The 14,527-nt window shown below is 43.0% G+C and overlaps 1 protein-coding gene across 2 annotated transcripts; it reads left to right on the forward strand.

The window, feature by feature from the left end:
• The first annotated feature begins 6,510 nt into the window (after positions 1-6,510).
• On the forward strand, positions 6,511-14,296 carry LOC117891256 (gamma-1-syntrophin). 2 transcript variants are annotated; one of them, XM_034796625.1, is made up of 9 exons: positions 6,511-6,580; positions 10,453-10,517; positions 10,577-10,726; positions 10,797-11,082; positions 11,138-11,487; positions 11,556-11,714; positions 11,781-12,005; positions 12,067-12,270; positions 12,324-14,296. In XM_034796625.1, exons 2-9 carry the CDS (start codon positions 10,458-10,460, stop codon positions 12,432-12,434), a joined length of 1,545 nt encoding a protein of 514 aa, XP_034652516.1. In that variant the 5' UTR covers positions 6,511-6,580; positions 10,453-10,457; the 3' UTR covers positions 12,435-14,296. The 2 variants fall into 2 exon arrangements, with proteins under 2 accessions (XP_034652516.1, XP_034652517.1); XM_034796626.1 differs by lacking the exon at positions 6,511-6,580 and adding an exon at positions 7,884-7,903.
• The last annotated feature ends 231 nt before the right edge of the window (positions 14,297-14,527 follow it).

A 14,527-nucleotide genomic window follows, 5' to 3' on the forward strand; every position in this document is an offset into this window, starting at 1 on the left:
ACGGATTAGTGAGGCCAGCTCCATTCCGGCTGTTGGGCTCTATCACGGTCCGCACTTTGGTGCCGGTGTCGGGGCCGAGTGCTCAACGTTTGGGTCGTAAAACTGTTTTGGGGGAATCACCCATACACACACACACAAACACACACAGAACCCCAGGATACAGCATTCCCATACAGCTTCTGGCGCAGGGCACACACCTGTAATAATGGTAAAACAATAAAATTCCTACCTCTGCTGCTGCTGCTGCTGTGCTGAACGAAGAAAAAGTTTCTCGCTCTCGAAATTTCAATGGCAAAATCAAATGGACAAAATGTAAATGAAAATGCTTTTAAAATGAAATTTACCGTTACCCAAGCGCTTCATTGTTGCGCAGTATGGAATGGACGATGGACCCTGGACTCCTCCACTCCTTCGTTTCGTTGCCTCCAATGGAATGGCATTCGGAATGGCACCTAAACGGAAATGAAATTAAGCACAAAATTTTCCATTTGCCAGTTGCCAGTTGGTGTTACTGTTTCAGTTTGTGTTCTGTGTCTGCCTTCAGTGTCGGTCATTACTTTTGCAAAGGCCCGGGCCCAAGTAATTGAAAAATTGAGAGGAAGCTAACTCAACTCAGAAGAGCAGTCGGACAGATCCCCAGGAACGTTGTGTGCCCTTAGAGTAGGTAATCTTAGCTGGCAAGTAGGTGTTTCTGATCTGGCAATGCTGTTGAGGGTTACAGGGCTATAGATATCCAGAAGAGGACCGAAACCAAAAGCTTAATAGTTGCAATGAGCAAAATGTTCCACTCCAAATCCGAAACATTACGTTGAAATGCCTTTCGGTGCACCTAATTCATTACGAATGCAGCAAGTGGTCAGCACTCAGGTTGATGTACGAGTGCGGTTGGCAACAAGATCACTCAAAAGGCTGCCACAGCCCCCAAAAACCCCAACCCAAAACATCTCTCAACATATGGTACTTCATAATTTGGATGGTCGAATGAAAAAAAAGAGTTAGTTTTCCACTTGCAGGAAACGCACACAGCACAGCACACACTTTTGTGGCCAATGGAAAAAGTTCTCGCACATAAAGTATGACGTTGATGCTGAAGTTTCACTTGGATGTGTGGTTAATGTTTGCAACTGGTAACATGGGTCCCTTTGGTAACATTATTTGATTAGCAATATTTAATGAAATTTTGTTCTATTTGTCGTAGCAAAGTGTCTGCACTACTCGTACTCGTACTCGCACTCGTATCTGTAGCCTAATCATTCGTGGGCAAAGTTATGAGAGAATTTATGGATGATAATGATGGAATCTCAGACAATAAGGGGAACTTTATGCTAACTTTAACTTACTCCTGGCTTCTGGCTCCTGGTCACTATTCTCTCCCCCCTCCTGCATCAGCGGCAAAGTACATAATTGCATTGGCCGCCTGAAAGGAAATCATTAATGACATACCGCAGCGGGTAAGAGTACAAGAGGGAAGTGGAAAAGACATCCTTGCATCACATTTTCTGAACAATTCACGCTTTTTCTTGCTCGCTCTTTTTGGCCCAAGAACAGCGGGAGACCAGCGGGAAAACTTAGCCCAGCAAAGGAAAATCAGAGGATGCAATGGCTGTGTGGAGGAGGCTGTTGAGAAGAGGAAATTAAGCTGAACAATATATTTTCTTCGGCAAGTGCAGCGCTTGCATCGCCCGCGCTCTTATTAGCAGCGTTCGTGTTTGCCTCTTGTCCTGTTTTATCACTTTTCACATACCCTTCCATAGGGATTTATAACACTTTGAATACATTTTTACAACCCGAACTGATAATTGCAGATTACCATTACCCGAAGATAATTTAATTAGACTTACAAATCTGTCCGTACATTGGAGCAACTAATTTTCTAGGGTATTTAAATCACCGATTCGTGAATCTCTTTCATTCTGGTTCCTTTTACACTTGTGGTTATGGTTGTAGTTGTAGTTTTTGTAGCTGTTGCTGTTGCTGTTGCTGTGCAGTCGCTCCCACGCACACCCACTCATTGAAGCGTTTTGGCCGCGCAGCAACAAAGCGCGAATTACCGCCATTTTGTGCACTTTGAACGCCATGTTGCCGTTTTTATCGCTTCAGTCCTTCGCATCCTTCTTCTACTTCTTCATCATCTTCTCTTTGGCCACTTCCCCTTCCCCTTTTGCCGCTGCGGCTTGTTGGCGCTGCCGGGCAAGTAATTGCCCGCCGCCAAAGCTGGCGCTGAAGAGTGCAGCCCTACAGATGGATAGTGGGAGCGGAGCGGTTTAGGTACTGCAGCAGAGAGTCCTATTGAGGCGGGTAATTGATTTATGTATTTATACTGATTTTTTAATTAATTTATAAGCTTTGCCCGGCTTCAAGCTGAAGCCCAAAACGCTATTTAAGAGCGCAGAGTGCGTAAATCAATGGATGGACGATGGATGATGGATGCACGGGCTGTAATAATATCGTTTTTATGGCAACAACAGCGAATGGATCGTAAATCAAAGTGCGGGCGATATATTAATATAATACTTGAGAAAGTTTCAACGTTACTCCAGTTTCTGGAGCTGCATACTAATCGTTGTAGGTTGCTTTTTTTGTGGTTTTTGATTATGTACAAATACATCTATCCACATTTACATATTTACATATCGATGTTGATCAAGACATAAATGCCAACCTATACTCTGCGCATAGGCAGTGCATCAACCACAGCTAATATGTTTGACCGCAACTGTAAATACAAAACGAATTTTTCCAACCGCTGTTGACCCTGCACTCAGCCCACACCCAACCCACTATTTCCGCCCACCACTGTCTGCTGGTGGGGCGCTGTCCCGTTTTGCCGCATGGGGCGTGCTGCTGTCCACTCTTTATTAGCAATACAAATGCAAACAAACTGCCAGTGGAGTGTGCTGTGCCTTCATTGGCTTTTCGAGGGACGGAGAGGCGTATGTTAATCCTGGCTGCCTTTCCTGTTTCTGTTGTTGCGTGCATATGAAAATTAAAATTGTTGACAATTGTCATTTTTTCTCATCCAAATGTTGTTGTTGCTGCTGCTGCTGTTGTCGCTGTGTTGTCAGCGTTGTTACCACGGTTGTTGCGGCAGCCCCACGCCCCACTTCCATTCCTACTACTGGTGCTGCTGCTGCTGCTACAGTTGTTGCTGCTGCCACACGCAACTAACCGCATTTTGATTGCCATGCATTCGACCGAATCGTGCTCGTTGCTAAATTGAAAGCATTTTCCGTGCCGTGAATCTGGGGTTGGGGCTGTAGCTGATTCTGGGGCTGGCGATGGGGATTGGAAAAAATCCTGGATGGAAAGCTCGGCAGAAATAACGGAAATTGTCGCCTGGCGTGTGGCGTGTGTGGCATGTAGCATGCGTGGTCTGCATCCACAGTTGGTGTATGAAGTCTCCTCCTTGGTATCATCCTGATTCTGCTTGTTTGTGTGATTTGTTTGCTGGCTCAGCTCGGCAGGAAGCAGTGCGTGAAACTGCATTAAAATGGATAATCCTGCAGGTGACAACTATCCAATCAATCGGAATACACACACACATGCATCCTCCTTATATGCGAGTGGAGATGGCGCTCTGCCATGCTGTCCGTTGCCTGGTCTCTAACTCAATTGATTTGCTAATGTACCGAAGGTGCTAGGAAGCTGCCATCAGGCTTAATTAAATTTTTGTGTTGCCGCTTAGATCCTTAGATGCCCTGTGTATCCTTGAGGCACTTGCACAGACACAACACGGAAGCTGTAGCTTTGAGATGCGAATGATGTCGTGGCAGCTGTCAGACAGAAATCTGTCAGGTTCATCGTGCCACAGAATAACATAATTATTCAATTACACGATGCTGCTCTTCCTGTTTAAAGAATTCCTCTCCTCCTCTTAATCGCACTAACAATGTAATCACTTCAACCAGAATCAACAGGGGAATCGGCTAATGCAATTATAGGAATCCGTCTAAGTAGAACCCCCCAATCCAGTCGGGGCCATTGCCATTGCCGTTGCCGTTGCCGTTGCCATCCATCCTACAGCATGGCACTTGGCGGAGATGGAGATGGTAAACCAACATTTGCACAGGCCATAAATTCCCGACATTTGCCAATGCCAATAAGTTCGGGTTCGGGTCTAAAGTTTTACATTGGTAACCGAAAAATATGCAAAGCAGTCATAATTTTACTTTAGAGCCGAAATATTTTCGAACGAAATTGTTGGCAAACAAACTTTTTTATGCATCAACTAATTTCAATCAGCTAACAAAAATGTGCTCGCCTCGCTCCTTCCCGCTCATGGTTTTCCTCAGCCACACAGAGCAGGAGCGGTGCTTTTCCTCAGTCACAGAGAAAACCGAGGACTTTTCCTCAGTCAAAGTGAAAGAGAGGGATTTCCCTTAGCCACAGACACAGAGACAGAGAGTGAAGAGAGGTGGTTGCCAAAAACAAACTGAAAACTTTTGTCAATAATGCCGACAATGTTGCTGTTACTTTTCCCATTGCCACTGTTGTTGGAGTCGCCACCAATGTCTTAAGTCCCCGACTGATTGCGCTGAGTGGCAGCGACAAGTGGGGGACTAGCATGATGCGATGCACCTGCCTCATCTCCTCTCCTGCAAAAACACAGAACACTCTCTGCCATTGTGCGACCTCCTCTCGACATCCCATCACCGCAATAAACTTTGCAGGACTGCAGTGATTGGCATGGACATGGCCCCAAGATAACTGGGTTCGTGTTGCAGCAGGCCAGGCCACATTCAAAGGATTACATTTGCACTCTAATGTTTCAATTGTAGTATCTGTATCTCACTCGTCCCTGCGGCCGAGGCCAGCAGCCTCAAGGACGAATGCAAATCGAAGAAGCCCAGGAAGCAGGAGCACGTTCCCGCCTGGTTTTAGCCAGACTTCTCTCCTGCTTGTTGATTGGTTGTGTTGGGGCACCTGCCAGAGTGTGAGCCATCGGTCTCTGCCTGGGCTAATACGTTAATTAACTTTGCCCTCAGTCATTGTATTCGAATGCCGTTTGTTCCACGGGCTTATCACTGAGCCAAGGGGAGCCAAAGGTCGGTCCTGCTCCTGATTCTGGGTCCTCGACTGGCCTGGCCTGCCGTGGCCCCATTCTGGCTAACAATAACAACGAAAATGGGTACGCAAAACTTTTAATGAGCTAACGCAGCTGATTCAGCGTTCTAATTAACATTTAACGAGCATTTCGTTCAGCTCGAACATGAAATAGGGCTCAAGATGGCCGGTGTATAGGGGCATTACGGGATTATTTACAGGTGCAGCAACAACTTAATAAATTCGAAATCTTTGGAAAGTCTGACTGAATACTTGAGGTATTTGAATTGGAGTTTTCTTGAGAATTTTCGCTCTTCAGATCACATTTGCTGTGCATTAATCAAGCGACCAATCATATATTATTTTATATTAGTAATTAGTGTTCCCATCTGTATACATATAAAGGGAGATATTGATGCACTCATATCCCAAGTGAATAAATGATAAGTTTAAGGCTGGGAAGTGTCTATTTTGATACCTATTTGGGAAGAGGGGTTACTTAATGGGTAATATGTTAGACATCAGAGTTATTCACTTGATAATCTGTACTCATATGAGAATTGATGTGACGCATAAATATTTCCTGTGGGCTATTTTTTTTCCTAACAAAACAGTGGCCGCTGTACTTACTGTCTGTGGGGTACTACAATAATTTTACATTATATAATTCTCACAATTTCACAGTGTCGCCAACATCAAATGCGTTGACTTTTAATAGAACTAAACATTTAAAGTTCATGACAGCGCCATCTGCCCCATACTTTCGACTTTTAACAGAAAGCTTTTTTCATTATTAAAAAGAAATGCTTTCTATTCTAAATATATCGAAAGTTCTGTTGCTTACCTACCCCAATGGTGAAACACTCGGACGTGACTCCCAGCATATGGGGCGCCTGCAAGCACAAAGCTTTCTGTTACTCCAACATATGGGGCCCGTAGAAGGCTGCACAAAGCTTCTGAGATCTGGAGCTGGTGGGGGTGCAGCGATGGCGACGAGAGAAAGTTCCGTCCCGCTTTCAACATGTTTATAGCGGAGCCGTGCCGTGGCGTGTGCTCTCAGTTCGCTCCCGTACAGCCTTTGGGAACGTTGTGCATTCGAAATAAGGAGGGCAGCGGCGACCCACGTACTCCCCACCCACACCCGTACACCCCGCATACCCAATACATATACATTGCTGGTGAAGTGGGCAAAACTGTGACAAACAACGGAAATTTAGCATACTTTTATGAGTTCCGATTTGGACAAATCGTGCGGTCAGGCCACGAACGGGTTCAAGCCACTTCCAGAAATCAAATAGCAGAATTGAATCGCAGCGTGCGAGACTTGTGCAATGTGACCCAATTCAAAACGCGATTTCTCGGAACGCGTGTGTACAAGCTGCATTTTATATAAAAACGATTTAGCCACGCCAAAAACAACATCAACAACAACAACAACGAATAATATAATATATACGTTAGGTATATGTACATACATATATAAATACATATATCTATGCATGTATGAATGTGTAACTACTTCTGTCAATACATAAAGGTAATAATCCCTTGAGTGAACCAACCGACACAGACCCTATCTCAATTGTGGGCGGGCGGAATGTTTAGCAAACATTAAATAATAATGAACATTTTCCCTCTGGCAAAAAGTATCGACTATATATGTATGTGTGTATGTATGAAAGTACATATATGTTACATACGTGTGCGTGTGTGTGGATTCATGTGCGTGTGTTTCATTTACTGCTGGTGGTGCTGCAAAAAGTTCAATCGCTGAAACTTCAGGCAAACAGCGCCCGAAAGGTTTCGCCTCCTGCTGCTCTTTTCCAAGCACAGCTGATTGTCGAGACACGAGCGAACATGTTCGCTTGTTTGGTTCGAAAGGGACATAACTCTATCTCTATCTCTCTCTTTGGCTCTGAGTACCTCTTTGACAGTCCCTTTCCTGCTACTTTGACTTGGGCCCAACTTTACTGCTTTACGGTTTACAGGCACGCATGCCAAAGGGCAACCCGACCGAGGCACACACGTAATTTAGCCATAATCAAAGGTAACTGTAACCCCGGACAACAGGCATCTGTGTGGGGATTGGGGAAGCGATTGTGGCTTCATGTTCATGTCTGCTGCCTGACAAGACATTCACTTGGCCTGAAGCGCATGATGCACATGGGGTCGATAGAACGTCTAGAGAGTTTCATCGTTGTTTTAAGACTTCTGGAAGTCTCACAGAAGACACAGATCTCGAAGGAAAAAACATTTGTATCATTACTTTGACTCAAAAATCGATCTATACCAATTTTTCTCGAAGAAGCCTATGGATTGATGGGTAGATATTTCCCATTGCTGAAATCAGAAATCATTGAAGTTGAAATCAAACTGTGGCATGCACCATCTGCACATGTCTTAAGCAGCCACCCTCCGACCACAATCGCTATTTACGGAGCGGAGCACAAGTGGTTATCCGCACTACCTATTTGTGGTTTCGTCCCATTCCTGACGAACAGTTGTGGCCACACTTCGGCACTCAACAGCAGCAGGAGAGGTGGAGATTGGTGAGTGGCGGGGGCGCACTTCAATGTGTTTTCACTCATATCATAGGTTTCCGGTTGCATATTTGTCTTCCACTTCTAATGGAAAACATATGCTGGCCCCATGCTTTCCCAGAATAAACATTGTATTTCGGTTCATAGGTATTTCAATTGAATATCTGTCTTGGGATCATTTCTTGCTGAGAGATATCCAAGTATTGAGCGCGGGGGCTGAGTGCGGCTAATTGATTATAATTGCAAGTGTAATTTAATTAACGCAATTGCACAGTTCACCTTGAACTATCTGTCTACTATATACTGGAGAGCGTGCCAGTGTAATTTAATAGGCATGGAAATGGCTCGGCTGCATGTTGTTTTCCAATCGATAAAGGGCCAAGCAATTTGATTACACTTCTTGCAACGCCCATTGCCATGGCCACTCAACAACAAGAATCGTCGTCTGTTTACTGGGGCATGTTGATTGGACGTCTGTTGTGGACTATCATATCTAATAGCCATGAGTAAAGCTGTGGAGACGCTTTGACCCGACCCTTAGTCATACATACATACAGACTATGTGACTGCTGTCGAATTATCAATATCTTATCTGATTACATTTTTTTGCATCAACGTATGTATACATACAAATGTATATACCTCTTGCATATACGACTTCTATAAAAACAGTAAAGTTCTCATTCTCTCGCTTACCTTTTGGGCAATAATATTATGCCATTACGTTTTCGTCAGCAGCATTTGCTGCTCCTCTTCCTCACACATGAGAAGTCGACGTTTTCATGGTTACGCCGGAAGGATAAACGGGACGTGAGACTGCATATACGAGCGATAATTTTCGATAGAACGATTTACGAAACGAATACGAAAACGAAATTGCAACGGCACAACCAAAGGAATTGAAATAATTCCAAACACATTTCAATAAGAGCACATATTTGGGGTAGATTAATAAAAGGTGAGGCACTCGACTGAAGATCGTGAGGAAACACTAGCGAGAGAGGCTTGGATCACCAAGACCTTACCTCTCCATGGAATATAACACTTGCACTCGCTCTTTCCTTATTGCTTTTCTCCCCTTCTTCATATTGGGTATTGGAGAGGGAAGGGGGAAATCTTCCCGTTTCTTTTACATTTTTTACACACACACAAAAAAAAACAAATTTCTGCATGGAATATGTTTATACAATACACTTTTCACTTTCACTTACTTCCTTATTTTGCAATCGCCGGCTCTGCCTTTTGTATGCCATTTTGACGACGGAGAGAGAGAGAGAGAGCGTCGACACGCTGCACTCGCTCTTTCTTATTGCTTTTCTCATCTTCTTCACATTGGGCATTGGAAACAGCACACACACACACGTTTACAAGTTGCCAGAGATCACGTGAACGTGAAAAAAGATTTATGCGTTGAACACTTCACTTTCGCAGGAACTTTTGCTTGCCATTTTTGCACACAGTACCACTTTACACTTCACTTCACCATTACACAGGATCACTTTACACTACACTGCAGCATTTCACTTCACTATTACACAGTGCCACTTTACACTTCACATCACTTCACCAAAACACTGCACAGCACCACACTGAATCACTACACTGCACTGCACCACTGCGCGCCTATTTTCCCGAACGATTTTTCATCGTTTTCCCGATTTTCGCGACCCGTAACGCGGAGCTGACTTAAAACCGCGTGCTTTTGTTCTTGCCGAAAATTGTAAAGTGAGAGAGCGGCGCAGATTTACATGCGTAGGAGGCTAGTTTCTAGAACATTCCATGCTCTCTTTCTGTTGCGCTTCCTAATTGCTCTCTCATTGACTTTGAATTTGACTTTGACTTTGACTTTTGTGTTCTCCCTCTCCTACTCCAAGCATGCGAACGTTTTTGGGTTTATGCTACGGTAAATGCCAAAAGGGGAAAGTGCTGTGAAGCTATGATGGCATGTGGTGGATGAGAGAAGATGAGCAGACCATAAGGAGAGCATGGAAGGTAACAGTGGACAGCGTGGAATATTTGAGAAACTAAGCCTAATGCGCAATAACTTAGTTATTGCAGCGCCAGTCTCACACATTTATTTTTTCGGAGTGCGGCATACATAAATTCCCATGGTTTCTGGAACATTCCATGGCAATTTGACTTTCGTGTTCTCCCTCTCCTACTCCAAGAGAACGCTGGTTTGTGCGTTTGACGAGTGACCACTTGTTAATGCAAAGGTGTTAGGAGGAAAGAGATAAATGCTGTGCATTTAGAAGAAGCTAACACACATAAGGGAAAATATAGACGGTAACAGTTGGCAGCATAAAATGTTCGAGAAGCAACAATAAGCCTACAAAGCATTTATTTACCAAAAAATGCAAAATTACAGACTATGCTCTCTTGCACTCCCATTGACTTTGACTTTGTCTTTTGTGTTCTCCCTCTGCTACTCCAAGAGAGCGAAGTTTTGTGCGTTTGAAGAGTGACCACCACTTGTTAATGCAACTGTAAATGGCGAGAAGAAGATAGAGCTGTGCAGCTGTGATGGCATGAGGTGGGTGAGAGAAGATGAGCTGACCATAAGGAGAACATGGAATCATGGAGGAGAGAATGTTTGAGAAATTAAGCCTATTACGTATGTACTTATACTAATCGGAGTGACCACGATATGCAAAAACGGAAGAGAGGGAAGAAAGCAATGCAAACATTTTGCACTGCCACTAAAATACTTACATATGTATGTGCTTGTGTGTGTGTATTGTCACATGGATCTTTGTCTCTGCTTTCGTTTCGTTTCACAGTGAAACCAAAACCAAATCGCAAAAAACCTTTCGTCTAATATGATCTTCAGTGTGAATATTAAATTTTGCATTGCTTTCATTTACTTTAGAAAATATGAAGCTCTCTGACACAATGGCTACACCAATAGAAGAAAAACTCGATCAGAACCTCAAGGTAAGCCAAAGCTATTAAATAATAAAATCCATTGAATGACATTTATAAATCCCTCTTAGGTACGCACTGGTATGGTCCATGTCAGCGATGGCAAAAGCAGACCGGAACCACTTAGACTTAACCTCACAATGGAGCTGCTGTCGCTCCAAAAGTTAGAAATCGTGACGCCAAGCAGTTGCCATCCAAATGGACCGCCCATGGAATCAAAGGTGAGTTCGCAGACATGATAGTAAATGATGTAAACAATAAGATAAAACATATTCCATTTCATGCACACAGGAACGAATGGTACAGATCACGCGGCAGAAGCAGAGTGGCCTGGGACTGAGCATAAAAGGTGGCGCCGAGCATAAGCTACCAATTTTGATATCGCGGATCTACAAAGATCAGGCGGCGGACATCACGGGTCAGTTATTTGTGGGCGATGCCATCATCAAGGTGAATGGGGAATATATCACGGCCTGTCCCCATGACGATGCCGTCAATATATTGAGAAATGCCGGGGATATTGTGGTCCTCACAGTGAAGCACTATCGGGCTGCCACGCCCTTTCTACAGAAGCAATGTAAGTCGCAAACAGTTATCTATTAAGACATATATTGATCCCTCCCTTTATTTAGTAACCAAAGATACACCTGACTCGGACAACGACGCCACCTGTGCCGAACTCAAGGCAGACGAGGGCTACAAGTCATCCGTCAACAGTGGAACGATCAGCCGCAGCTGCAGTCGCCCCATGTCCATTTGCTCCGAGCCGGAGAAGCGCTGGACCGATGTAGTGGCAGTGCCCCTGATGATGGCCTATGTGACGAGATACATTTACGGAACCGACAAGCTGCGACCCAATGCCTTTGAAGTGCGTGGCCTGAACGGCGTCACCACGGGGGTCATTCACTGCGATGAATTGGCTATCCTCAGCCAATGGCTCAAACTGATCACCGACAATGTGGTAGGCCTTACGCATCTACAGGTGAGTGGTGCTATAGCAAAACAATACAAGAAACCTGCCCCAAACTTTGCCTCTCCATCTATCCACAGATGAAGCTGTACAATCGAAACTTTGCGGTGGGCGAGCGTATTGAGTACATGGGCTGGGTGAACGAGGGAGTTATCAACAACAATATATCCTGGCAGAGCTACAAGCCCAGATTTCTATTGCTCAAAGGCACCGAAGTGATGCTTTTCGAAACGCCACCAGTGAGTGCCTGCTGCTCCTTATATTTTTACCTCATTAACACTCTTTTTGTATTCTGTTAATTCCAGTTAAATGTGGCTGGCATCAGTAAGGCTTTGGTGGTCTACAAGGTGTATCAGACCATGTTCCGTATTGTTAAGGAGTCCGAGACTGTAGACAGTCGCCAGCATTGCTTTCTGCTGCAGAGTTCGGGGCACGAACCTCGCTATCTGAGCGTGGAGACTCGCCAGGAGTTGCTGCGCATCGAGAACAGCTGGAATGCGGCCATCGTGACCAGCGTCATCAAATTGGGCGTATGTGTATATCCTAGAATGCTTTAGTTTCCATTTACTATAACTGTAATCTCTGTTTTAGCGTAAGACCTTCGCAGTCTCGCATCATGGAAAGAGCGGCGGACTAACCTTGGACTGGCAGGCCGGATTCTCTCTCACCGAGGGCGCCGAATCCGCTGTCGTCTGGCACTACAAGTTCTCCCAACTGAGGGGCTCCAGCGATGATGGCAAGTCCAAGTTGAAGCTTCACTTTCAGGATCACGATAGTCGGGCAATCGAAACCAAGGTGAGTCGCCACTTGCATACCAATGGAATAAATGTAAACCTGATCTTCCACAGGAGCTGGAGTGCCAGGTGCTGCAGAGTCTGCTTTTCTGCATGCATGCGTTCCTCACAGCCAAAGTGGCATCAGTGGATCCCGCATTCTTGAGCTCAATTCAGCAGACCTAAATGCCTAATCGAGGAACAAACAAAAGATAATTCACATGGATATAAATATTCGTAAAGTGCATAGCAAATGATTCGAATATGAGTGTTGGACTAAGTATCATATACACAATGTCGGACTGTACTTCTTATAAACAAGTACGCGTAAATGTGTTGATTGGAATGATTGTAATTGGATATAGATATTGATATAAATATGAATACGGATGATATGGATATACTTATAGCGCTGATAAAACTGAAAGTGAAATCTCTTGGTGCATTACAGTAACTTTTAAGCATACATATAGTAAGGCAATTACTTTAGGCATTTTTCCTATTACGTAGACTTCGTAAATGACAAATTAATTAGATGTTGATATTATTTACCAGCGATTGTTTCCAATATCTAGCCTTTATAGTTGAATTAATTACCTTATAAGTGACCCAGAGATTGTCAGAGCCTTGCAGAGATGAAAGCAAACCAAAGGTGGTTCACGTTCTTCGATAATTCTGCTCTTATAGATAGGAATATTTTGGCAAAGAATGCATTTAAAGTTCAGATATGCTTGCGTCATCTTTTTTCTTCAAAGAAGCTTCTCAATAGGGCCTCAAAGGCTTTAATCCCTAATTTAATTTAATTCTCTAGAAGTAATTTTTCAAAAATTCGAAAGAAATCGAATCGAAATCGAAGAAAATTCAATTTTTTATGTGCGCTCTAAATGAAAATTTAATTTTCGAAACAAAAACATACGAATGCTTTAACAATTGATTGAATGTTATTTTCTACAAAAACAAAAACAATAAGTAATAGCAGATATCATAATATATATAATATATATATATATGTATACAATATATAACATCCACCGAACAAATCTCAATGCACAGACAGTAATACGAATTATGTAGATTTTATAACTGTTATACGAATACGAATACGATTACGAGTACATATGTTCACTCAGCCAGCTAAGTGAATCCATCCGACACTCACTTAGCGCATTTGTCAATTCAGAAAGTGTCTTTCAGCGGGAAGATCGTAATGGAACTACGAACGTACGAGTATACATATGTGTTGCTTATGGCATATCCATACATGTAATGATTTTAAGCGTTATTGCACCACAGATACGATATATTTACGAATTAGTTAGCGAATCATCGACAAAGCACAAAACATACTCTCAGACAGACACAAATACACTCAAATATCAGGATACCCAATGTCCCCCCAAATATAACCGCAAAAAAACAACAAATGTACGAATATCTAATGCCACAAATATATATCTTTGTATATTCCGATGAAGAGTCGCATCTGAATAATCAGAAACAACAAATATTTATTGTACATATGTCAGCTGCTTAGAATCCGATCTATATCCTCCACATAAACTATGCCATAACTCGAGATATTTACATAAAGAAAAGAAAAATCAAACAATATCAATCAAAATAGATGCACCATAAACCTAAACCTAAACCTAAACTTAAAGAAAACCAAACAAAACCCGACCAACATACATACGTAATCCGCATTACACCGCAAAATACCGTCAATATCAAATACTCGTACTAGGGTGGACAGATGCAGATCTGCCTTAACCAAAACAACTAATCGTACACATGCATATTGTATATTTTTAATGCCCAGGCTTACATATGTATGGAATAATGCCCATCATTCATATACATATAAACGATAATATTTACCCAAAAAGAGCAAGGAACTGCGCTGCTTGATACATGTCATCCATAAAGCCACCATTTGAGTTGGTTCTGTTACGGTTATCTATTTACTTTCACGCGTTACTAAGTTAATTAATTGTACAACAAAAATCGAAATGCATTCAAATTGAAATAAAAGCCCCAAAATATCTAAACTAGAAATGCTTCAATTGGCTTTAATGTGGGGAGTAACAAGTTAAAGCTGCTGCCACAATCCTCCAAAAGATGCCTAGCCCCACCCAAAAGTGAACACACAATGCAGTGATTTCAGTAACTGAAAGTTTAATAATTTATTTCAACAAATTGAAGCAAAACCAATGGCTGTCAGTTCTGCTTCAGTGTGAAGAATCTTTTAAAAATCAAATCAATAACATATCATAAATCTA

This window comes from Drosophila subobscura, chromosome E, assembly GCF_008121235.1.
Source record: "Drosophila subobscura isolate 14011-0131.10 chromosome E, UCBerk_Dsub_1.0, whole genome shotgun sequence".
NCBI classification, from domain to species: Eukaryota; Metazoa; Arthropoda; class Insecta; order Diptera; family Drosophilidae; genus Drosophila; species Drosophila subobscura.